Genomic DNA, 26,791 nt, shown 5'->3' on the forward strand with positions numbered 1-26,791 from the left:
TACCTTATAACATTGCCTATACAATAATAGTGGCTGTTGAAGCTAACTCTTCTATGGTGAAGCTTATTAACAAGTTAACGCTTTTTGCCCTACGCGCGGCACCAACCACTACAAATAAAGATCGCGACTGATACAAATCATCACGCTCTGTATTAAGATTTCTTTCAAAGTTTTGAACGATTTTAAGAAACCTTTGAAAATATATACTTACTCTCCTTTTTCGAATAAAATACGTTCAATAATCTCTTATCACAAACTTGTTGTCCCGTGTAAGACAGCCAACAGGTAAAAATCACGCATCGTAAAACACTCACTGCTTAGGTTTAGTTTTCCACATTAAATTTAGTTTAAAAACTTTGTATTTTTGATATTTTTAACTTGTTTTGCTGACTATTTTAGACGGGAAAACGATCAGTACAAACATGTGGTAGAAGATAAATTTGTTACAAAATTACGCATACGAATGGTCTTACGTTTTAAAAATCTACTACCTACTATCGGTACTCTTTACAAGCAATACTGGTTGTAATCTAACTAGTCAAATAAAATTCAGCGGGGTTACTACGAACCTCCTTTGCAGGCGTTATTCGGGTCGTCACACAACACTCCGTTACAGGTAGTAGCGTTGCGTGACATCCCCAAGGAGGCTAAAGCTGTCGCTTGAGCACAGTTCACAACAATATCATCATTGTATCTATGATTATGCTACTTCGTTTTTAAAAAGGATTAAATGATAATCAAGATCAGGTAAGCCAGGTTTTCAAATTAAAAACAAAGGAACGCCTTCTACACGTTCTGCAGTCTTATTAAATGCAAAAGAAAAACCTTTCAGTCTAAAAATCGTATAAACGACATTGGGTTTTAGCTTCATGATTCTTGCAGCAAGGACTTTTTTTATAGCAAAGACAAAAAGTTTAGGTAGCCACAGCGCATTCCCCACAAAGGAAAACAAGACACCCCCTTAAAAGTTGAAATTGAAGAATTGACTACTACGTCTCTGTTCACTAAACGAAAAAAAATGATTTGGCGAAAAGTTGGTATCTTAACTTATTCCTGGCCTTTCCCTCTATTTTTTTCCTGTTAATCGACATCATACATTGATGTAGCGATAACTACAGGATACTTCTTTCTTTCCAGAACCATTTGAGTTACACATTGAAAGAAAAATAAAAAACTTAAACAAATTGAAATTGGCTTTTTTTTTTTTCACAAAGCTGCTGATTTGAATGCAAAAAAAAAAAAAAAAGGTGTAGTTTCATAATTCGTTTTTCCTCATTACATAGAACAAAGATTAACGCGGCTCAACTCTCTCGGATAAATATCTTAGGAATTTAGCTCAAAATTGATTGATAAGGCGAAACTGTGTAACACAATTTAGTGCTGGCGTGATACGAACTAGGGATCGCCAAATATCACTAAAAATGTGAATATACTTTAAGAAATAATAGATTATCAAGAAACATAACAGATAAGAATAAATATAGGGTACTCGATTTCTTTGTGAGTACGCATTCAAATTTCACTTTAGATTGGTGAATCAATTTCTCTTTTTTTCAGCCAGGCCTCTAATGTTTGGCCCTCTCTACTTCGTCAAGTCCTGATCATTTTGATTTTCTAAATGACCATAAGATATAAACGTTGAGATCGCAAACGGGAACGTTGTGAATTTATTATTTTGTGAAATATAACAACATACATAATAATTTAAATGATCAGGACCTAACTTGAACATCATCTAACTTGGCAGTTTAGTTTCACCACTTTAAATATCTACAACAGTTGATAAGTTATTAGAGTGGCAAAACTACTCGTTTCTCTCTCCACATTCTTGGCTGTGCGTGGCGCATGCTCACGAATAAAATCTCTTGGATTTATTATTAATTTTTCTTTTGAGAAAACTTAAATAACTTCACACGTTCGTTGTCTTAAACTAAAACACTACCAGTGCACTATTTTTTGCTTGTTTCTTCTTGCTTGCATCCGTCACTTATAAAGTGGCGTAACAAGTGATACTAAATTCCCTCACAAAACCAGCGATGAAATGCTGATGTCTAAGTTTTCTCAAAGTAACGAGGAGCAGATGAAAGCAACGATAGCTCGTCTTGAAGAATAGACCGAGTACGCGGTGTACGTCAGCGACGATGCTTGGCAACCTGACGCATCCTCAATGCACATGACTGAAATGAATCATATATCGTACTTCTAAGCGCGCCACGCAATTTAATAAAACACTCAATCAAAATGTCTCATGCGCCTTCATCTGCTCGTCGTAAAAGGCCAGTTTTTGAAACTGACAAACAAAAAGACACATTTTTCATACAACAAATCAGATCAGTCGAAAAACCAGAAAAAGAAACGTATTAAAGAGTGACATTTGATGTCATTTACATACACAGAATAACGAATACTCCGGGGGGCATGAGAGAACTGCTAACCATGTTTTTCTAGTCCTATGACGCTACACTGTAGTTTAACTTGATACCCAAATATACCTTAACTATTCCATACCTTACTTTGTGCAGAACCGTGCATTTTATCTATTTCAGTAACGTTAACTTGTCCAAGATAACGCCAACATGACCGTTCCTTTTTGATCTACAAATCTCACTAATCAGCAAACATTATAACTACGTCCTCTGGGACAAACATTGAAGGAATTTTCAAGTTGAAGACCTTTGGAGCACATAGAGAAAAACCCTTGTTTGTGCCACTATGATGTTACAAATTGAGAAGGGAGATTTTCACCGTGATTCTGGAAATGCTTCTTGACTTTCGTCATCAAATTTTAAGACAAAGTTCTCGTTTATTCCATGTTGCTTTCTTGTTTTTACTGTTTTTGTTTTTAATAATGTTAGTTGATTATTGTTTTTAACTGAAATCACAATGTTCCAATGTGGCAATACTCTTGAAAATTCCTTTAATTTTGATTGAAACTATAAACAAGCACGTGCCTAATCTCGTGCTAATCATGTGCTTGTTTTTCAGGAATCAAACAATGACCCTGAGTTGCGGTGTATCTGGACTCTGGAATGGGAGTCGGGTTGATTTTTTCACATACATTCTGTAGCAATAAAACTGGCCTTGATAACCGCCAAACACTTGTCCCACCCTTCCGTTTAAACCCTACTACACCTGAATTACAGAAAATTGTGTGCGTTGTATATCTAAGAAAAAACCTTACACCCTTATAGGAACCAAAATTTATATCTCTACAACTACGTTAAAATTAAGACGAGTTCATTAAAACTGTTTCCCTTACTTCTTTCAGACACTAAGCAGGGATAATTTTTTGATATAAGACGCCTCAGAATCAATGTGGTTTTGTACCTTCATTGTGAAACCTTATGGCTGCAACATCAAAAGCAGAATTCTGACTTGAAACAAGTTTGTAACATTGACACTTGAGCAGAGTCCCAGGAAGAAGTCTGAAAAGAACCCAGTAAAATACCACATCAGAGCTGTGAAAATAAATATCAGTATTAAGAAATAAGTAACCAAGATTTCTTTTGAAGTTAGCTCAGCGGAGAGTTGCGCGCGAATTAGAAAGACTTGGGACTGGGCCAGGAAAAAGTCGTAACTCGCTCCAGACTCCTTGCAATCAGCGATTTTCCGAAGTTTGCAAGCTGAGCGCATGTATTTTGTAGGCCTGGACAAAATTTTCAAATTCGTTACGTACCACTGCTTCTTCAGTGCCCAACTGCAATCTGAAACAAAGAGGGAAAACAAAGATAAGTAAAGTTGCCATGAACGTTGGAATTTATGCGGTGTAGAGCGCTCGGAAAGTTGCGTGTAAAAGAGTCCTTAACGGGTAAGTGTGGGATGAACTAGAAAGCTAAGCTTAATGATGCAGAAATGATACTGGAAGGAACAGCTTCCTTTTCCGCTGTTCCTTCCAGTAGTCAGAATTTTGCTTTTTCACAAAGTTTATGCGTAAATAAGGGAGATACGTGTTTACAAAAACTGTTTTTGTCATTCAAATTTGGAGGCCTTGAAACAAAAGAATAGCCAATAGTTGTCTGTGACCTTTGCAGTTGTCACCTCAGTTTCAGGTGGTTAGATGTGTCAAGTTGAGGTTATTCATTTCAATCAACTGCAAATTTTTGTGGTGAACTTCAGAAGCAGTATATTTAACAACTTGACGTCAGTTTCTCGTGCATCTGTCCTGTTAGTGATCATGAATTTCGTCATAACATTGTCAAAGTAGCTGTGGGTCCGCAAGGCGATAGCCAAGTGGATCTGCAGACTACTTTGACAAATAGTTATGACGACATTCATTGTCAATTATGGGACAGACGCATGAAAAACTGATGTCAATTTGTTTTTTACAATAACAAATTGTCAAATTGTCTGCTCTCACTTGTTGCCTCCACATCACATACATTATAAATTCATGTGTCTGTCTGCTTATGACAATGAAATTTAGCTAATGAGCATGCAAGAATTCCTGGTTATTTTAAAAATCTGTCTGGATTTGTGAAAAGCTGTCAAGAATGGTGTAAAACTTTTTCATCTGACCACTGGCAATAGCTGGTAGTCATGCCTGTACAGCACTTGAAAACCCAGGGGGGCTTCTGCAAAGAAGGGTTGTGGCAGAGAGCCCAGGGTTGCCCAGGGTCCTGGCTACCAGCTAGCACCAAGCCACCCCCAAGGGTCTTAACCCAGGAGAATGGGTTGGTCACGGAGAGAGGCATTTTTGGCTAAAACTTTAGCTGGTCATTTTCTTTGCAGGACAGCCTTGGCCAACCATGCTGTGCAGGCTTAGGTACCTGCAGCCAGACAGCCACACACAGGCAAGGTGGGTGAGTAGGTTGTGTAGTGACGGACTGCCTGTGATTGATTGATTGAAAACAAAGCCTGTCCATTTTCGTGAAAAAGTGGCAGGCTCATTAATGTGTTGAAATTAATGCAGTTTTCATAAATCCAGACATAAATATACACAAAACAATCAACTTACAGTACTGTGTAAACAAATTTCACTGAAATTCAGCTATTGTTCACAGACATGTATACCAAAACTTTGCTTCATTTTTAAAAAAATATATATATATAGATAGATATGTTTAGAACTTTCCAGTTCCACAGAACTACACCTTCGGAAACCAATAGCAGATAAGCTAAAGATGCCCACAAGTAGTGAAGGGTGCACTCATTTTTGCTTCTGGGTTTCAGAGGGTGCCTGGATTCACTTCTGTTTACATCAGTATGTATTGTACAAACTCAATTTGGAAAGTTCTATACTGCAGTTATAAATGATGTAGCTTCAATCAAGAAGACCATCTGTGGTACAAGGTAACAGAAAGTGAATTTTTATTCTTAACTATTAGAATACTTACAGTGATGCACTCCTCCGTCAGAACTGTCAAAATAAATTGGATATTGATAATTAATCACTTGGATTGCACCACGTATCCAGAATACTGCTACCCACGTTGTTTTGGTGCTATGTATCAAAACAAGTCAATTTTGGTTTTTTTTTTCTTTGACTTTAGCCTTTACACAGTTATGTACAAGACAAATAAGCTGTTCTTAAGGACGAGAGGAGGCATCTACCATTCTAAGGTAATTTACATGTACACATGTTAATTTATGCAAATAGATAATTATGCTATTTTTTAATAAATGTTAATTTTATGCTGAATTTTTAGTATTGATTTATAATGAATATGCAATGAAATGGATACTGACTAAGAAAAGTTTCAGATTTTCATTTTGTTTATATTTAAAGTAAGATTTATTAATGGCTCCTTGTTTATAAATTAAGTACTTTGTGTACTGTTGTAGGATTAATTTTGAAGGAGATCTTATTGTTCGTCGTAAAAAGAAAAGTTTCAATCACTTACTGCCATGGCATGGCCAAAGCCTGTAGGCTGAGGACTGGTGGCTGTATATCCCAAACCATCTGCTGTAGTATTTGTGGCAGAGTTGATATAACTGCTAAGGTCTTGAACAGGTCCTGGGCTTGTCGCAGCTGTTGCAAATGCTCTCGACACAGGAGAGGGTGGGGGTGGACCAAATGCCTGGGTTGGGTAGTTCATGCCTGTTTATAAATTGATAGATTAACGAGTTTAGAACTGAATATTAATGATTTTCTTTTTTTTCATTGTAATGTAGCTATCAGGTTAATAAAATTTGGAGCTGACTTATTGTGTATCTCAGGCTGAATTCAGCCCTTTGTGCTCTTGTTTAGAGTGCTTTGTAATATGTTTCCTTATGATTTGTTTATAATGAAAATTACCATCTACTATGGAAAGGATGATGCCATAAATGACACAAGAACCATAGTCTCTCAAGGCTGTTTTGTTTTCTTGTGAGTAGCATGGTGGCCTAATGGTAAGTGCACTATATTCTGGATCAAGTGAAACAGGTTTAAATCCTGGCTAGGGTCATTATGTTTTGTTCTACAGCAAGACTCTTCCCTCTCACAAAGCTCTCCACCCCGGTATATGACTGGAAACAAGTGAAATTAATAATGGCGGTCTTCCTGTGATGAATACAACTCATCCAGGGGGGAGCAGAAATACTGCTAGTTGCTTCATACTACAGAAACCAAGATACACTGCAGCAAGATGGGACACTTAAGTCTGACAAAGACTTCACCTTTGTTTGGTTTAGGAGTCAATGGCTTAGTGTCAAGCCAGCTCTGAGATAAACAGATAAAGTTTTTGCTTTACCTCAGCACTTCTGCAATCAATGTTTGGACCTCAAATGTTTTGCGGTTAACATTGAGATTTGCCCAATACCAAGTATAACACACTAGTTATATAACCAAGAAAATCACTTGCACTTCCCCAACTGTGCATTTAATTTTTTATGTTTCTTTATGCGTCCTCCCCATCCTCTCCACAAGAGTCCTGTGTTCTGGTTCTAATCACAGACTTGCTATTAAATGTACCTGGGTAGTCAGTGTAATCCTGCATGGCTGGGTTAACTTGAGGGATGTCTGGTGGTCTGTTAGGTCCTGAACGTCCTCCCTGGTTATTTATGGTGGCATATTCTGCATAGTATTGACCACCTGGTGTCCGTCCTCTCTGGTCCGCAGGGTTCATATATCCAGCAGGGTAACCTGTGAAACCTTGAAAGGATGTTAACTTTTCAGTGTCTAGGACTAAAAGACAAATGCTCTATACTGCACTGAAAAAGGAAGTTACAATAAGCACTCAATAGACTTGGAATTTAATTTCACTGGTGCAAAATAAATTGTTAACTGTCAATAAGGCCCAGTTCAGGTACTAAACGCTGTTCACAAGTCAAAACTAATGAGAATTAAGTTTATCTAATATCAACACTTGAATCAATCTCAAGAGTTCATTACTCACATTTGATTTTGGTGGTTCCTAAATATCATTTGGCATGTTGGTCAGATCATTTTATTAAGCAGTGACAATGATTCTGATCTATACATTTGAGCATTTCATGAGCGTAAAAAGCTAATGCATGAATTACTGGTAGTAATGATGCACAACCTAGTCTGTCAGCATATTCCAGTCTAGTAGACTGACATTACACAAAGAGAACCTTCGATGGTGCAAATATTATACCAATAGCATTTTGATGTCAAAATTAAGAGGTAAGGTTCTGCTTGCAAAATATTTTGGGCATGAGAGAGGATGCTGTACATACTCACCAAGCATTCCTGGATAGTTTCCCAGATATCCTCGCCCTTTGCCTCTCACTTGCCTGTTTTGTGCTGCAAATGCTGCAGCAGCCGCAGCTGCAGCTGGATAGGAACCTGAAGATGTCAGATCAAAGAAAAATATTTATTTAGCATCAAAAATATACCAGTTATGTTATATGTATGAGCAGTTTTACCATAAACCCATAAGGCTCTGAAGCAAGCTTTTGCCTGCTCTTTCGTACATAGTTTGAGCAGTTTTCCCCCTTTGTCTGTTTAAACATTCATGGCGTAGTCTCCATTCAAGCCTAATGGCCCATCAGGCCAGTGTTTATCTCTGGTGGCTACAGCATGAAGCAACTAGTCTGAGTATTTCCACTTCCCAGTGGATGAGAAACTAGTCCATCACAGGAAGTCTAACATGAGACAGTGCCACATCTGATAATAACTGATCCGTCCATATTAGCTGAATGCTACCAGTGGATCAGTTACATTTTCTTAACATCAAGTGAAGTAAAGTGCGTAAAAGTGTGTATGCAATCCACTATCTTTACAGTAGATACCTGGAAATGGGTAGCTTCCAAATCCTGGACCAAAACCAGATGGAGCAAAACCACGAGGAAATCCAGGAGCAAAGGGATTGTACACTGTGAAAAGAAATATGTAAGTTCATTATTAACTTCAAATGACATTTTGCAACATATTTGTCATGCTACAGGTCGATCTTTAGTGGAACTCTGTTTCTCTGAATTGTTCACAGCTAAAATGGCTAAAGAATTTAATTTAACAGGAGATTATTTTGAAATTCACAATTATTATTATTAATCATGGAACACCTGGAAACTAGCGAACAGCTAAGTGTGTACTTGTCCATGTTAAATACAGTATGTCTATGTCTATGTCTATTACCAATAGAACTGCAACATTCTTTATTTTAAGGCCAATTTATCATTCCTTTTATTGGCTTTATCTTCAAAGAAGATGGTTTACTCTGAAACCACAGTATGTGGCTATCGTTAATTTCTAAACTGGAACAGGGTAAGTAGATTTTGGGAGTTCTGAGAATAAAAAAATTTCTTCAGGACAAGAAATATATCTGGCTGTATTCCAAGTATTCTCAATTAAACACAGAGAGCATTTAAATTTGACACTAGCAGCATTTGTAGCATTTAATCCAGAGCCTGTGGTATTAAAAATAAATTGATCATAACACTAGGTCTCACTGCACTTACAGAATCCTCGCCCAGCTAAGGTTCTACCAGCACGACCACGCCCACCTTGCAAACTTTGCATCACTTCTCTAGGTTGAGCTTTCTTTACCTCAGTCTGCAAAAGAAGTTGTAAATTACCAAATAATGTTATTGTTCAGGGAAGAAAATTTGAATTTTAAATTTAAAAAAATCAACACACTTCAACAGTAAAATTCACCTCTGAGTAATCGCCACTTCAACATGCTTGATCAGTAATTGAGTCTTGATCAAAGATTTCCATACAACAAAGTTTTTAATATTAATTGCTTCTGCAGTGTTTTGGCTCAGAGACCAAAAACTAGCCTGTGTAGCAGCCGTTTCCGTTCCTTTTCCGGGCGGAGAGATCGAACAAGCGAGCGAGCAAAGGAGCGTGCCTGGGGTGAGCAAAAAATTGGGGAGAAGTGGGGAGGGGGTGGGGAGAAAAGGAATCACCTGCAGTCAATCCCAAACATTTTACCAAACTCCGTTTACCCACCAACGGGGAGAAATAGTGTAATTTGATTGGTTAATAGCCTGTCAGTCAAAAAGTAACATCAGAAATTTGACATTCATGCATAATCTGTCATCTGGAACATAACAAGATCAATACAAATAGCGGAGTCCAAGGAAGCATTCAAGTTTTCTGTTCAGGAAACGAAGATCTTTTGCAAAATGGCAAACACATCGATCTCTCAACCTTACTTTGCTTCACATGTGTTTATGAGGGGCACTTTATGTTGTCTTATAAGTGGGAATTTTAAGTAGAGTGAAGCCGTTAGACAGTGCTTTGCAAATTTTAGAGGTCATTGGTCTACATGGTTACCACTGTTATCTACATGTTGCTTCGCAGAGTTTGACACCTTTTCAAAATTTGTCATGTGCTTACATTTGTATCAGCTCATTTCTATTGCAAGATATGTTTTAAAGTCTCTAAGTATTGGCTTTCGAGGGAAAAAGTTTGACATAATTTGTGAGCATGTATTGTGCACATCTATTGTGCTGCCCAGCTGGTTGATTCAGCAGAACTGTCAAGTACAGTACTATGGTGCTATGGTCATATCTTTGTCCAGTTTTTCTACGGAGTCTGCCATAGCTTTACTTCAAGAAAGCTATACATTTGTACAGAGACATCCATTTCTTGCATCAATTTGATCAAGCTTATGTACCTCCATTTTCCAAACTTTGTTTTCTTTAAACGAACAATGACAGACATGGCAATTGTCCGAAGCCATATCATTATAAAAAGGAAGCGTATTTGTGCGTACTATTTGTTTTTAGTGGACTCTATCAAGCTCATGCTGGGTGCTTGTCAAAAATGATTTACCACAAGTTAATAATCATTGGTTCTCATGTGACTGTTGGCACCCCAAGGGAGCGTGGCTATTTGGGGGCATTCAGTAAAATGTCTGGGATTGAATGCAGGCGTTTCCTTCGCTCGCCTCACCCCCTCCCACTGCTCCTTATTTTTTGCACTTGTGCGCATTCCCTTCGTGTGCTTTTTTGGAAACACCTGTTATGCAGGCTAACCAAAAACCCAAGAAGGCATCATCAAAGTCTTTGTGTGAAATTTATAAGTTAAATGATGATTTACAAGACATAATTAGACTTGAAACTGGAATAAATCTCAGTTGACAACTAAGGCATGGAAGGAAGGTGGTCTCTGGTAAAACTTCCTGCAGGCCATGATACATTGGATGTGTAGTTTCAGAAAATACTCATATACCCCTCCTCAGAGGGTATTTCACATAAGAACCCCATCTTCCAGAAATTTCCATTATTTGTAATGCAATTATAATGAATTTCCCAAAGTATTATGTACGGCCCTCAACCCCTCCGGAAAAATTCACTTTGGCACGAAAGTGTGTTAAAGTTGAAGGGAACACTCACACACACAATAACAATACATACAGCAATTTCTTTTAACACACTTTAAAAGCAACCAGATTAATGGCAACTTGTCAAATTATCTTTCTGTATAATCATGTCCCTTGGAAAATGTTGTACAATTTCCCTTTAAGGACTGTTTGAATTACTGTGGATGAAATTGTGGATGAAAAACTTTTCATCCAAAGATATTGACTGCTGCTGGATAGATTCTGAGAATGATGTGAAAAACATCAGTGCAGTTTTGGCCCATTTAGCGACTTCATGTAGACTGGTAACAAGTTAAAATGGCTGCCATGTCCACATAGCAGTGAGTTCTTGGCACTTGTTAGCGTCCAATTAAGAGCTTTTTAAAGAAAGAAAATTCCCTCAACTATAATACCATTGAAATACAAGTATTCCAGAAAGATCTACTAAGTATGTAAGGAAGGAGTTTTGAACAGCTAGATGAGTACTTGAATCTGTATTGAATTGAAGGACATCTGGAAACTGACACAGCTGTCCAACCTCCCTACCCCCTGTTATTTCCTGTGTCTTTGACCTCCTTATCCCTTTGGGAATTTCCAATTCCCTATGGATACTTTCTGGCACCATACATTGCTGTTGTTTCATTCAGTGTGTGAAGTTTATGAAGTGAACTGTTCTGGTTTTACAGTTAGTTCCACTGCTTATTCATCATGTTAAGAAAAGAAAGAATTTGAGTGTGTTTTGTCATGTACCCCTATTATATAATTCTGAGAGGCACATTCTGAGTGCCCATGAAGTAAAAAAAAATTACTGCTTATTTGAAAGGCTTTTCAAAGTAAAGAACAATCCTTATGGTGTTTTCCTTTTTGGAATATCTTTTTTCATTTTAGAGATATTTACATTTTTGTATTATGCAAATGAGGAAAGTGATGACATCATAAACAGTTCCACTTAAACAGTAAAACACTGAATCGAGAATATCTTTAGAAATATTGGAGCAGAGTTCTTCAAACCTGGCACCAGAAATGTACATCACAAAAGAAATAGAATGACACCTCCATGGCAACACTCTTGGCTCCAGTCTCTTTCTGTGAAAAACCAAATATGCCAATTTGCAACCCTTTAAATAAGGACAGAGGGTCTTGCTCGGAACACACATGGCTCCCATATTGTCTTACCTCTTCCCATTAGATTGTTGAGATAAAATCTGGGAATTTTAGTCTTAATTAAAACAGGATCAGCAGCGACGGCACAGCAGGTGTCATTTTGTTTCTTTTGTGATGTACATTTCTGGTGCCAAGTTTAAAGAACATTGCTCTAATATTTCTAGAGATATTCTTGCTTGAGTGTTGAACTGTTTTAGTGGAACCACCTATGACGTCATCACTTTCCTCATTTGCATAATACAAAAACAAGCCTGCAAATAATAATATTATTTTTGTCTATAGGCAGGTCATTTGTCAGGACAAGGACCAGTTTTGACCTGACAAAAAGCCAGTCTGGTCAGACAAAAAAAATTGTTTGTCGTTAGAAATTAAAAAGAGACATTTGAGACATTTTGGTATTTTAGTGTAGACTCTTCACCAAAATATTGGTTGTAAATTTGAAAAGCTTATAAGTCAACTGAGTGTAAAATCGCTACTAACACCAGCAAGAGGACCTTTACATTACTTCTGGTATTATTTTACCTGTTGAAAATTGACAAATTTACAAACGTTTATACCCCTAGTCACACAAGCATTTCCAACGTAACAAGTTTCCCAAAACATCTAGGGAAAACAGGAAAAGCGATAAAACAATCTCCTGCATGGACATTCAGAGACTTGAAAATTGGCTGAAATGAATTCTTCGACTTTTTCTGAAAGCAAGTTTCCTCTGGATGTTTTTGGGGTCAATCGAATAAAAAATTTGCGTAATTATTTAAAATGTGGAATTGGAGGTGGTCGTGACTATAAAGCGTGACTAATCTGTACATTCACGCTTTTCACGAAAACATTTCTGTGGTACAGAAACTACATGTACATTTCAACCACACTGACAGACGTAAAAAAAACTATAAGAGTTAAAAATTAAACTGATTTTTGATCATATGGACTAGAAAAACATTTGGTTACGTTTTAGAGGTTTTAAAGTTTTTGGAAGCGATTGCATTCAGATAAACGAAGTTCGTGAGTATTTGGGTCGTGTATTCAATTTCCATACTATTATAATCGGATCAATGTATTATGACTGAAAATTAATTCCACAACACTTGGTAGCAACAAACAACGAGTAATTACATAAGACCTCAGTTTTTAGTTACTGTAGTTTTTCAGATGAACGTAATTCAGACTAAATGGGGCTTCACGATCTTTCACGACGCCACCGCAAAATGCGTAAATTAACATGTAGGGATAGTGGCGCTGATGTGATGTGTTTACAATTCGACATAATTATAACATTTGAGACGACACACTGCGCGAGATAAAATTCTTAGAATTGGAATAAAAACAAAACCGATAACAAAGCTTTTTTGCATAGTATTGTGTGGCAGTATAACAAAATAACTTGTCCCATATTCAGCCACAAATTTCCAGTTAAAATATTTTTCATTTTAGCAGAAATGCCCGGTCAGAGTGTCCGACCAGGCTAAGCTTTTACCTGTTAAAACCTCAAATTTACCGGACAATTGTCCGATGACCAACTGTTACTTGCAGGCTTGCAAAAATGTAAATATCTCTAAAACGAAAAAAGATATTCCAAAAAGAAAAACGCCATTCTTCTTTACTTTGAAAAGCCTTTCAAATGAGCAGCAATTATTTTTTACTTCATAGGCACTTTAAATAGTCTTATAAAATGTAAAACCGTCTCAGTTACCTTTTTATCGTTGATCAGATGGAACTGTTCCTCACAGGCACTTTCCACAGCATCTTCACTTTCAAAAGTTACAAAACCAAAACCTTCAAATTAAAAAAAAAATTCTGTTATTAGTATTTTTATTTCAAGAGTGGAATACCAACATGGGCTTTATAGTCAGAGATCTTTGAAGCAAAAGCATTAAGTAGAAGGAAGATATTTTGTTTTCTGACATAAAGAATGTTGAGTAAGTTAAAGGGATTCCATTGTAAATAAAACAATTAAAAGCGTGCAGATGACTCTTGCATGGAATATGCCTTTAAAAATTATATACTAGTCAGTTGTGAAAACATGACAATTGAGATGAGATTTCTCACTACAGTTCCATTTTCAAGTACATTCTGACTGAACTGTGCATGAAGTATAAAGTACATTTTCATTAACTGCGTGGCCATGGGCCGAGCGCGGTTCATGTTCTACCCTTGGTTTATTTTTTTTAATTTTTTTTTTGTCGGAGACCAGACGCAGATCTCCACTCAGCCAACTTTGAATTACGCAATCTGTAATGTTTACTCGCCAAACCTTGTTTCTTCAGGGTCAACAGAAATCTCAGATTACAAAATCACGCTGAACCTACACGTTGCAAAAAAATCTCTTCAAAACCCTGACATCAAAGCGATATATCACTTTAGCGTTAATAGCTTCCACACATCGGCAGAAGGTAAATCTATTCCTTAACAATCCAGCTTTATCGTGCTAAAATTTCAGCGAAATCGAACAAAACCAGAATTAATTAGAATTTTTTTGTGACCTCACTCCCCAGACTTTACCTAACAAAGGGAGCAACGGTCACCCATAGCAACCGAAAAACACAAACATAACAAAGCCGACGTTTCGGCCAAAAAACTCCAGAATTATCGCCTGAGAGCTTAAACTTGAATGGGAACATCTTTTTCGAACTTTTTTCAACTCATTTAGACGAAAGAATGGCCTCAGCGGGCTACAAAAATGACCAAGAGAAAAAACAGAACAAGACAGCAGAACAAACCGATAATATTTCACTGCGTGGCTTTCAGCACGAAAACGAAAATACAGCTTACTTCTGGATAAATTCAGCCTTAGAAGCCACCAACTGGTCCCATATTACTTTCTGTATCCTTACAAATGTCCTGACTTCCATCTCCGAAAGATTTTGCCCCAATTTTGAGCAAATAAACATTTCGCCGACAGCGATTACCATTACGGTGGCTTGCATACTAAATTAGCTAACTTGACAAAAATTCTCCCGAGGGGGGAGGATGTGACGAAAAGAGCTGAAAAATGGCCTGTAATTGGCTAATGATGAGATCTCCCCACTGTCCAAATTTGGTGAGAATCGAAAGTAACGCCAATTTTCTGTTACGTTTTCAATCTGTAGCCACTGGAGTGACCAAAATTGATACATCGGTCGGGATAGAGTTTCATTATTAAATTACATGACTTGTGTGACTACTTTGCTAGCCCTTTACTCGTGGAAAACACCAATCAAATTTAATCATGTCTTTAAAGAAAGAAAGGTGTTGTTAATAGTGTTATTATCGTGTGGTTCATATCGTTCATGACCATACATATCCCGAAGAAAGTTCTAGATTAGGACCATTACGTCATCGGAGATTTGTCAACGGCTACCACTGATGGTGCAATAATACAGTTTGTGTTGATCAAGTGATGTGATGTCTACAGTAAGAAAAGAATCAATGACTGCTTTGAAATGTGCACTACATTCCGACGGTAGTGCTAAGCAAACAGTTAAATTTTAAAAGTGCGGTTATAAGATCTAAAAGATCTTCTTGTTTTTATATCGTCTCAATGCATTTGAGAAATCACAGACTAGAATTCTGTGCTGGCAGAATGTTAGCCTTTTTTTGCAACACAACAATAGAAAGGCTAGCAGGATGACTGGTGCCCAAATTTCAGGCAAGATGTCCATGGATTTACACAGAATAATTATTTGGCCTGACAGTTTTATTCTGTTCCTTATGAACGATTTATCTTCTCACATCTGATTTGTTGATAGAGAATGGAATTGAGTGGCCTATGCAGTGTTTCAGCCAGAAAATTTTACTTGAGGGCCAAAGTGGCCCCTGAAGACCTTTTTCAGGGGCCAATTTTTTAGGAAAGGGGCCAATAAATTGAAAGCTACAGAAGGAAAAAATGCATCAGGGTACCAGGGAAAATAAAGCAGTTTATGAGGGTCTATGATAAAATTGAATTAGTGCTTTTTGAAGTGTTTCAACTCAATAAAGTTTCTTTTGAATCAGATACTAGTATGAAGGATCTGTGCATTACAAGAGAACAATCCTTAGGCATACATGAAGTAGTCAATGATCAAGGGTTTGCAATGCATTGTAGGGCAATTTCATACACGAATCAATATTGCAGCAAAGCAAAAGGACAGATTGACTTGTTTTCTTATGTTGATTGTTTTAGAAGCAACAATCTTTCAATATGATTTTCTAGAAGGACATAATGTGTGACAAAATAGCAGTTATTGATTGTCAACACAAAGAAATGTAGTCAGCATTATGGTGACTAAACCAGAATTTTTGGTTGCCAAGGATGAAATATTAGTTGCATTGGCGACCATATTGTGACAATTTTGAGCCCTGGGATGGCTTTTAAAATACTATGCGTGTGTTAAGCACGGAGTCTTGTAAAAGGAAAGGGCGAAATTGGCCCCTTTCTCATTTTTCTGGGGGCCATCTCTGATTGCAGCGCAGGATTCCCGCAATGGTGTGCTCTGGCAAAAACACTGCCTATGTCACAGCTTGCACATTCACTGACATGTGACCTACTCAATGAGTCTCAAGGGGTCTTTTTGCCCACCACAGAGGGAATTTAAAGTAAGCCCTCCCTCCTTCCCAGAATTTCCATTCTTTGAACACAAAAATAACCCCTCACCCCTCTGGAATTTCCACGAGTATTATGCATGCCCCCCATACCCTCTGGAAAAGACTGTTTTGGCTAGAAAGTGTGTTAAAGTTAAAAGTAAACACTCCAAACACTTAACCATCTACATTGCACATTATCAATCAATCGTAACATCTGAAGATACACACAATGAAAAAGCAGCAATTTATTTAAACATGTTTTAAAAGGAAATAGATGAAATGGTAACTTGTCAAATTACCTTCCTATACAACTAAGTCCCTTAGTAAATGTGGTACAATTTCTGTTGAAGGACTGATGAGATGAGTGTGGAAGAAATTGACAACATACTTTTATTGTGAACCCAAATGCTAACACACTCGCAACGAAAACCAATTTACAACAAAATTATACAAATGGACAAAGATAAACAAGAACAAGAAATTCTCAAGTTTGTGAAATCGTAACATTTCTACCTTTAAATAAAACTGTTGGAGCGATCTGTGCTCGTAGTTCTTTAAAAAACGTTTAAAAAAAATCTAAAAAAGTAAAATTGTCTCTCAATTTTAGACCGCCTTCTACAGTCTTCTTCAGAGAATGATGATTTCGCACAATTCACAGAATTTTAATAAGCTGGGATGTTATTGTTCATTGCCCCCTAGGGAGGCAACCAGTGACATGTAAACCCTTGGGAAGGGTGCTCTTTCATTTACGGAGTTTTTGCTTAAGAAAGAGTGCAAGGATTCCAGAAACAGTCTTTTGTTCTTGCCGCTCACACCTGTTTCAAGAATGTTGAAACAGAATCTTTATAACGAAACTAATTTTCACCAAAGAAATCGACTGCCACTCAACAGCTTCGAAGACTGCTGTGAAAAGAAACTAGGCTATAGTAGTCAACAGTGCTTCTTGGTCCACAAAGTGACTTCATGTAGACTGGTAATAATAATAATAATAATAATAATAATAATAATAATAATAATAATAATAATAATAATAATAATAATAAAAATATTTATATAGCACCAATCCACTATTTGTCCATGGCACTTTACATTAAATAAAAAAATATTTAAAAAGCTAAAAAAGGGAAGGGGAAAAAAAAAATTAAAAAATCATCTAAAAATTAAAAGAGTTAAAAAGCTTGTTTAAAAAGATATGTTTTTAAATGCCGTTTAAAAATGTCAATCGAACTACTGGATCTTAGCTCAAGTGGGATCGAGTTCCATAGTCTCGGTGCCGCCACAGCAAATGCTCTCTCTCCATATGTTTTCAGTCTAGCTTTCGGGGTCACCAGAAGGTGTTGAGAGGACGATCTTAATTTCCGTTGAGAGGTGTTGTACTTAAGTAATTCACTGATGTAGTAAGGCGCTATTCCATTGAGAGCTTTGTAGACCAGTAGGAGAATTTTAAAAATTATACGATAGCAAACTGGTAACCAGTGGAGCTGTTTTAGGACAGGGGTGATATGATCAAATTTCCTAGTACGTGTGACAACTCGAGCTGCTGTATTTTGAATAGATTGTAATCTTGAAAGTAGACGTTTTGGAAGACCATATAGCAGTGAATTGCAGCTACCTAATTTCGCAGTAACAAAGGCATGAACAACAATTTTAGCACTCTCCTCGTCAATGTACTTTCTGATTTTGGCGATATTTCTTATGTGATAATGAGAAGACTTGCAAATTGATTTTATGTGTTCCTCAAAGTTAAAACACTTATCAAAAATAACGCCAAGATTACGAGCTGAGGATGATGTTACAACTGTCATGTTGCCAATTTGAAGAGACTCTAAAGAAGGACTGGGACGATTTTGTGGGTCTTTGACCCCTCCACCCCTCCGAAATGTCCATTTCTACGCATTTCTTCGCACTTGTTAGCTTCCAAAGTGCTTTTTGAAGAGAGAAAATTTATTTCCAATATAATGCGATTCAAATACAATTATTCAGGCTACAATTTTTTCATGTGAATGATCTACTTACAACGTAAGAAAGGATTTTGAACAGCTAGATCGATACTTGAATCCGTACTGAATCGAAGGACATCTGGAAACTAAATCGAACTTCCAAGCCCCCTCTCTCCAGGATTTTGTGGGTCTTTGACCCCTCCACCCCTCTGAAATGTCCAATTCCCTCCGTGGTGGGGGTATGGATGTTTTCTGGAACCACACAATCAAAAGTACATAACATTTTGATTCGTTGGATTGTTGAACTAACAGTTTACCTCTGTGTCGATGGGTAACTTTGTCATACATAAGCTTGGCTTCTGAGACCTAGGTTGGAAAAATAAATAATAAAAGTGAATAATGATAGGAATATGAAAACTTTGGGGAAAAATAAGTATTTTATTGCCTTTTCCTTAAAAATGGGCATTTGAGAAGTATAAAATCTCAGTTTGTGTCCACTAGGTGTTGTAACATTGTTCCCAGTTACTACGGCCTGAAGGTACAATGTAAGTAGAAAACATCTCTGCATAGTTTTGTTTATGAAACATTAAATAAAATCCTGATTGTATGTATTTCAAATGCCAGGCAACCAGGCCCGTGAATTGGGTTGCCTGAGGAATCCTAGGTTATGCATTTGAAATAATGTTTATCCATTAACTCCTTTGCAGATGCCAGTATTTTTTTCAAGAATGAGATAAACTGATCCAATTCTATGTGACCCTACTCTATCATTGAGTAACCTGAGTGTCTGTATCTGCTCTTCTCACAAATCCTTTTATTACCATTAATGATCACATTTCTTGCATAAATTTTCAGTGTATTGAAACCACGTCAGTGTCACAGCATGTGATGTGACACAGAGACAACAAAGGAAGTTGCCTTTTGCACGTGATCTGTGCCTGAGACCATTAATGGTCTTTGCTTTGTTCACTGATAAAAACAAATCTCTCGCAGAATAATAAGGACTTATTTGCTAACCTGTCTTTTAAACTTCAACATTTTAATTGTAAATCTTGCTCCCAGAATAGGACAGTTTGTATGGTGAATTCTACTGCCAGCTTTTCAGATATGTATCAGCACAACCAGTAAAACATAGGGTAGTTACCATATTTCCTAGAATAATAGCTGTGGGCGATTCTTCTCTCTTTTTTTGCACAACAAGGGGATTATGCGAGCGGGGGGGGGGGGGGGGGGCTCGGGGATTATTTCAATATTGCCCAAAGGATATAATAGGGCCCTAAATAGTTTATTTTATTTCCTCATTTAGAATAATTAAATCATGTAAGCTGAAAAGGGCATTCTATAGTAAGTGTTCTCAACTTAACTGGTTTTCAACGTCGATATCTCTGGCATCAGAGCTTGAGTCCTCAATCAGTCTCTTGGCAGGGGAGGGAGGGGGTGAAGCGAAGGGGAAATATAGGGAGATAAAGGGAGAGGACAATGGTGAGAGCTAGGAGAGTGAGTTTCATTGTTCAAGGGGAGTGATTGGGTGGGGGACAAATATTCAATAGAGGTGATTATTTCAAAATACATGTAATATTTGAACCACAGTGGGGTGATTACATTTGAAGGAGGCGATTAATTGAGTGATGGCTATTATTCAAGGAATACAGGAGTTCACCAAAAGTCAAAAACTGCTTCAAGCAGAGACTTTCCAGGCATCAATTTAGGAAGACAGCAAATTCCAAGCATTAGTTTACCTGATCAAAACTTCCCCTTCAGTTTCCCAAGATTGACTATTATTTGACTGGTAAGGGGAGACTTTTTCTTGATTTACAACAGGGACATTATTGGTTTACTTACAGGTATGCTTTGGCATGTAACTTTACTGTGACGAATGTGACAGGTCCACATACCTCTCCATGTTGCTTAAAATAATTAGTCAAGTCCTCCTCAGTAGTGGAAGCAGACACACCGCCAACAAAAATCTTTTTTGTTCTTGTAACCATCTGAAAGAACACATTTGATATCAATAATTACTTATGGCGTATACTTTATACTTGAATACAGATTCATGTGCCAGAGCTGGTGTTACACAACCAAGGACAATTGACTGTATAAGTGCTGTATACAGAATATGAATGAGGTCATGAACATTGCATGAAGTCGAGGAATGATCACTGCAGTTAAGTACAACATAGTTTTACATAATTATATAGTGGCTAATGTGTTTCACTCTAAAGTGAACAGTATTTGCAGATAACTGTCTATAGGAATTCAGTTTAACTGTATTGGATTTCATATGCTTTTTGAAGCCAAACAATACAAATTGCAAAACCAAATGATAAATTCCCTTGGACAAAGTGTCGTGTTGCAGAAAGAACTGATCATAGGTTAAGTTTGGCAGAGATGTATCTTATGATGTCGTTTGTGTCAGATTGCCAATAACTTGAACTTTGATGGTTTTTGATCATTTACTTTAGACATGAAATTTCACACCCAGTCAGACTACAGGTTGTGGACCTTTTTCAGCACATTTCGGACATGATCATCCTTTTGTTATGTAAAGGGAGGTTACTCAGTCATTTTAACAAAAGTAAATGAGCGATTTATTGGTAACTTTTTCCAACAATTTTACATACCATACAGTCAAACTAAAGACGGGATACAAATATTTTATAAAGGTAACCCATCCAAGACATTCTTGTCAGCCATTAAAGCAAAAAGAAGTCATAAATTGTTGCTTCAGATGACTAACAGATTTGATAGCATGTAATTATATGGAACATTCCACACTTTCAGTTGCTTCACTAATATGTTTGATCTTTAGAAAATCTCAAGGCAAACATTATTTTAGCCATTTTACTGTGCCTTTCAATGACATGTGAACTCTGAAGTTGAAAACGTAACTAATGATTGCATTTTTGGCTGTCAACAATCATTATTATAAAGACAACAAAAGAACCTTTAAAAAAATGGATCAAAATCTACCAATCCCAATCCACATGCATGCCCTGTTAAACCCATTAAAGTAAACATCTGAGTCCTGCGAGGTTTGCTGAGGTGATGGACAGCAGCAAAACAGGAAACCATTGACTGAGTAGAATTCACCTGTTTTTGAAAGGCAGTTATTTTTGGATGCTTCAGTTTTCGTTCATTGTTTTAAATTTTTGGCTATTATTATTTTAGTCTTGTCTGAAAAATGAATGTTATAATGTGGTTATAAATGTGGCATTAACAAACACTAAGTGCCTGGATTGGTGGATCAGTGGACTGCTGGATTGGTGGGGGGTGTAGATTGCTAGGGGGTTTGGATTGGTGGGGGGTTTGCAGGGTGCAAAAACAACTTGAATTCCGACTTGCCCTTGGGAAAAGTAGCTCCCAAATATTGACTGTCCCAGGCAAGTCTTGGTTGGTTCTTTTTTAATGATTTAGTTGGCAGATGACTTGCCTGATGATCCCTCACCCATTGGGCAAGTAAGAATGAAAAGGTGCTCGCCCAGAAGGAGAATCTACTTGTCCCGGACCACCAGATGGCACTTTTTTCTAGCCCTGGGTTTGGGCGTTGCACATACTGAGCTGTGCCCTGGCTACGCCCTAGCATTGTCTAAAAGCAAGTGCCTTATCGGAATGGCAGGTCAGAATCGGGTCAAGTCTTATCTATTGTTTGTAGCAGAAATTTGGTCACCGATGGGTATATAATCTCTTAAATAGTAAAATACCAAGATGAGAAAATAACTCCACTTGACTGATATGACACAAGTGTAGAAATGAATTTTGGAAAAAACTGTATAATAAGTGTTCTGGACATCTTAGCAGTCATGCAGCTGTTAGTCTTTTTCACAGGCATGTATAATTCAGAACATAATTTTGACATATACATGTAAATGCTCAGCTAATGTTGCCATGTAATAATACCCACTTCTTCTTTTTGTTGAGGTTAAAGGTTACATAGACACTGCCTGCTTTCCTCATAAAATTACTACAGCTAAGCAGGTTACAAGCATGTCGACAAAGGTAGCAAGAAAAAAAGATATTATGCAGTGTTACTGAAATAGCATATGACTAAGGCAAAATGAATTTGTAATTGAAAATGAGATTAGGTTGAATTGCAAAGACAATGCGACACCATAATGTCGCAGAAATGTTTGGTCTCAAATGCACACTATTGTCAATCACACAATAATGAGTAATGTAACATGAGTTATTGAAATGCAAGATGGCAAAGGTTTATGAATAATTGTGCCACAAAATGTCATGCAGCTATTGATAAAGGTGACCTATTCAATGTCTGCATAGAAATGATCTAGGGCAAACATGCAAGAAAAGCAAAATATATCCTGCAAAGTTATACCAAATACATAAAATGGTGTCATGTTATACAAAGTGTATTCTTTGAATAGATTGCAAGGAAGTCTTTCGTTTTAGCAAACCTATGGGAACAAGCTCTTTAGGCAGGAAGTACCTATCTCTTGTTCAACATTTTCATGAGCTGTGTTTCTCTACAGAGCATATTTACAGGCCCTGTAAACTACTAAGTACTAATACTAACAACTAAATACTACTACTTGGGAAGTTTCTCAACCACTGAACTATTGTGGATGTCTTAAACAGAACAGCTCAATATTGCATCATTTGTTTATTTAAAATCCTCATTACAATACAAAACGAAACTCTAAACCCTTCATGAGGAAACAGCCCAGTTGCTCAAAATTGGGCGTAAAGCATACTTCAAAATAGAAGTTATACTGGCAAGATTTTATGAGCGATTGTGGAAAAAACATTGCGACACCTTCGTAGTTCTTAATGAATATTCATCATACGATTTTTTTTTTCAAAAACACGGGAAGCCTTCCCTTGTTTGCGCTGTCACACAGCAAACCCCAGTTTCTACCCCGAGCTAAATCGAAAATTCGTCTTTGCGTACGATGTATCTTTCATAGTCAGCGAGCAGCTTTAAATAGCTTTTACAGGAAACAGCAATTTGAATCTATTTACTTTCGCATCAAATAGGTGTGAAGAAGGACTTTGAAACGACCTGATAAAAACAACTTGTGGTCTGATTTGTGTAATAAGTAGTTTATTTTATCGTTTTCTGGGGTAGGGAGATAGAGAATGCTTGATATGCGGTATTGCAAAGGATGTTTGTCGAATTGACGGACTCGCTGTGCTTGTGTGACATCCCCGCCGCTAGCCGTCCGTCACAAAATATGACTAATGAACAGACGCGAGGGCAATATTATTTCAACTCGTAAGATTAAAATGAAACCTGGTTTGTAGTGTGTCCGTAGATAAAAATAACCACATTTCAAAGATAATGTTCCCGCTTTTGTAAATAGAATAAAAAAAGTCAACGATTTCGATTCATGGACGTTCGGGTGGCAATGTTAGTTTGAGAAATATTTTCTTTTGAATTACCATGTCCAACCTGCGTTTTAGGCGCTCAAGACATGGCAGCTCGAGCGTTCACCCAGGAAAGCAATTATTCATAAGATCCTTTGAAACAATATAAAGATCTACAGTTTAGCCGGACTTGTTTTGACCCGAAACAAACATACCAGCCAAATAACAATCTTCCAAAGCGGCTTCAGACTCACGAAACGCTGTTTATTTAACAGAAAATAAATTGTGAAACCGGTCTACTCAGAGGTTGACATGCTAAAATACTATGTTCAAGCCACTGAGCGTGTGCGGTCGAACCAGCGGGACTCGGTTGAGGTGTCGTCAACGATTCTACAGAGAAAGGGTGGTAAAACACAGCGCGTGAACCGATTCACAGCTCAACTAGTAGCTTCCTTTGTTGTCTTTATGAGAATGGGCTTTGAGAACCAGTAATTATTCAATTTTTGCCGAAAACAACCAAGAAAAGAAACATTCTGCAATACACAACGAAGCGCTGCGGCGAAGCGGTGGTTCGGGAAAACCCCTAAAATATCGCGTGTTTGTGAGAATATAAACTGCGCTCTCGAGCGGTCGCTCCACTGTAGGAGGTAAGCGTGTTCTTCCAGTTCTTACACTCACTCGCTCAATTTATTTTGGAGTGGGCGTTGTGACGAAGCAAACAAGTTGGAGCAGCAATTACGCATACAATGTTGTTTTGAGCCGTTCTACTAAATCGACAGAATAAATTCGCTTCCCAAATCACGAGAACCCTATGACTCGCCGCGTCATGCGAGAAATAAAACTGCCCTTCCCGTTGACCGGAGTTGGTTTGCGAACGTTGAATTTCCGTTTGGGGCGGCCTTGAAAAGGCTAACGCTTTGCAAATTACGCTCAAAATGCTGACTTAACAGCGTGAAACCTTACGACATCACTTAGCAATGGAGTTCTTAAAGGCTCTTTACATCAAAAAAAGTGTCCGCTCGCTGAAATCGAAAGTCGCTGCAACTCTGTTGTCAAGCAAACAATTCGAAATCCTGATCTTTTGATCGAGCTAGACATCACACGATATTTAAACACCCTTCCACGCTAAATTTAACGCACTTAATAGTAACAAGTTCTTACCTTTGGCTGAGGTCTCTTGGGCACGGCGACTTTGGGATCGATCTGCATGGATGTTAAAGATGTACAAGGTGTCAGCCTGCAGTTGGTTAAGTTCGCTACATTGAAGCTCGGAAAACATCTTTACATTACAATGGCTTAGTCGTGTGAATTAAATTTTCCCCAGACACGAACATCGCTTTAAGCGAAAATACGCCACATCTTCAGCTAAAAGACCATAAATTGAAAACTAAAATATGATAGCTAAGATATGGTAGTATAATCGGTTGTAGGAGTTTATTCGAAGCGTTAGATGCCCAGAGCACATCAGGATACGTACACGCCAGACGTTTGCAGATGGAGCGTGAAAATTGGTCTTGAGCGAATCCATCTCTATGGCGCGCGCAAAAAAATAATTACAAAATTTTCCGTACAAACCTTTTTGTGGTCGAGTTCATGTGGGCCTGCTTTCAGCACGGCATCGACAGCGGCTGGATCTTCAAAAGTTACAAACCCAAACCCCCTGCAATATGGATACAAAAACAGAGAAGCCACCATCATTATGTTGCATATTGCATATTCTTCAGACATGCCATTTACAATACAAAGCTGATCGCGCTTGCTGTCTGAGCTGGAAGGAAGGAAAGGTGTTTCATCAGCAGCCTTATCATCATTTACCTTGATTGTTTAGTGTTCGGATCCCTCATAACTAAGCACTCCTTCAAGTCACCATACTTGCTGAAGTACGTCTGCAGTCCCTCTAAAACAGACAAGAAATGGACCGTTACGGAACCGTGAACTTAACCACAACCGATTGTTTGAAACGTGACTCATCCAGCTCATTTTGTCGCCGCAAAAGCCAAACTCAATCGCCGAGTTTGGAGAAATATAATGTCCAGCGAATGCACTGGAACACACCGTTTTTACTGGGCTAAACAAATGCCTAACCTGCGGTAGTTTCCCAACTCAAGCCTCCGACGAACATCTTCCTGTTGGAGAAGAACAGACGGCAGATGAAATTTATGCTCACAAAAAATTTGCCCAAGTCACACCATCATTTCGATCGAAAGAAACACGAAGCCGGCTGGCTGAAATTCAGCTAACGGAAGCCAGCAACTTACCCTGGATCGTTCGGGAGGTCGACTTTGGAGGCTCCTGAGGGCTGTGGGCTATCCGCCTCCATTTTCCTACAACTACAACTAAACAAGAGATAGGCCAACGAATACCGACACGTGGATATTATATTCGGATTGGTTCGTGATGGGTGGTAATTTGGCGCCATTTGGATCTGGCACCTATGCTCGTGATTGATTTGAGCTGTGGTCTCTTGTGATTGGTCCACGAAAGTTTCCCTCACGACGCCGTTAGAAGCCATCATTGAAGTGACACATGTTAGAATGAGTCCCGCCTTTCTCTTTGTCCTGTACCAAGCCTGCCGAGTCTTCCATCCTTTCATTGGATTATAGTAATGAGACCCTTGAGAAACTGCCAATCAATTTGACAGCTGATTCGCAACGAAAGACGAATAAATTACCTCTGCAGACTAAGGACTTGGTTCTTTATCTTGCAAATTTTCAGTTCGAGGGGTCGCTCTAAGGACATTGAAGTCTGCATTAATTCGAGCTGCCGAATTTCGTCTCCATTTGACAGCACATAACGCGATCGCAACCAAGAACCGATTGCCAACATTTGACGTCTGAACGACGTTAAATTAAAATAGTGTTTTGCAGATCTCCTGATTAAAACTTTCATGAGAAGGGCAAAATAAGCAATTTTGTTTACATTCTATATGTAAACACAGTGACACAAAGAAAACCCCAGGTGAAAAGGCATAAGATTTTGTTCTATTTTAGTGAAACTGGACATGAAGCAGTCTCTTACAGGTACCACGGGGTCACCTTATAAATGACTACTGCCAGAAGTGTCTGGGACTTATTTTATTCGCTATTCAAGGGAACTTAGTTTACAAGAAAAAAGTGAGAAAATACATTGTCA

General features: G+C 37.9%; 1 protein-coding gene across 4 annotated transcripts; it reads right to left on the reverse strand.

Moving 5' to 3' along the window:
- Positions 1 to 3,336: 3,336 nt before the first annotated feature.
- On the reverse strand, positions 3,337 to 26,169 carry LOC145464272 (RNA-binding protein Musashi homolog Rbp6-like). Of its 4 annotated transcripts, XM_081448104.1 has the most exons (16): positions 25,918 to 26,167; positions 25,745 to 25,785; positions 25,475 to 25,556; positions 25,235 to 25,319; positions 24,821 to 24,862; positions 20,233 to 20,325; positions 18,655 to 18,703; positions 13,549 to 13,631; positions 8,845 to 8,938; positions 8,176 to 8,259; positions 7,625 to 7,729; positions 6,893 to 7,072; positions 5,841 to 6,037; positions 5,334 to 5,356; positions 3,677 to 3,704; positions 3,364 to 3,425 (listed from the first exon to the last, which is right to left on the reverse strand). In XM_081448104.1, the coding sequence occupies exons 1-14, from the start codon at positions 26,076 to 26,078 to the stop codon at positions 5,351 to 5,353; spliced, it is 1,302 nt and encodes a 433-aa protein (XP_081304230.1). In that variant the 5' UTR covers positions 26,079 to 26,167; the 3' UTR covers positions 3,364 to 3,425; positions 3,677 to 3,704; positions 5,334 to 5,350. The 4 variants fall into 4 exon arrangements, with proteins under 4 accessions (XP_081304228.1, XP_081304230.1, XP_081304229.1 ...); XM_081448102.1 differs by lacking the exon at positions 5,334 to 5,356 and having other exon boundaries at positions 3,337 to 3,425; positions 25,918 to 26,168; XM_081448103.1 differs by lacking the exons at positions 3,364 to 3,425; positions 5,334 to 5,356 and having other exon boundaries at positions 25,918 to 26,169.
- Positions 26,170 to 26,791: the final 622 nt, after the last annotated feature.

This window comes from Orbicella franksi, chromosome 12, assembly GCF_964199315.1.
Source record: "Orbicella franksi chromosome 12, jaOrbFran1.1, whole genome shotgun sequence".
Taxonomy (NCBI): Eukaryota; Metazoa; Cnidaria; class Anthozoa; order Scleractinia; family Merulinidae; genus Orbicella; species Orbicella franksi.

Bases quoted from the DNA above. Each gene is read 5' to 3' on its own strand.
- LOC145464272 (XM_081448102.1), bottom strand. From the start codon at position 26,078: ATGGCGCCAAATTACCACCCATCACGAACCAATCCGAATATAATATCC. The intron at 7,073-7,624 runs GTGAGTATGTAC...CATCCTTTCAAG, and splicing joins AAACTATCCAGGAATGCTTG to GTTTCACAGGTTACCCTGCT. The intron at 6,038-6,892 runs GTACATTTAATA...ATTTATAAACAG, and splicing joins GGATTACACTGACTACCCAG to GCATGAACTACCCAACCCAG.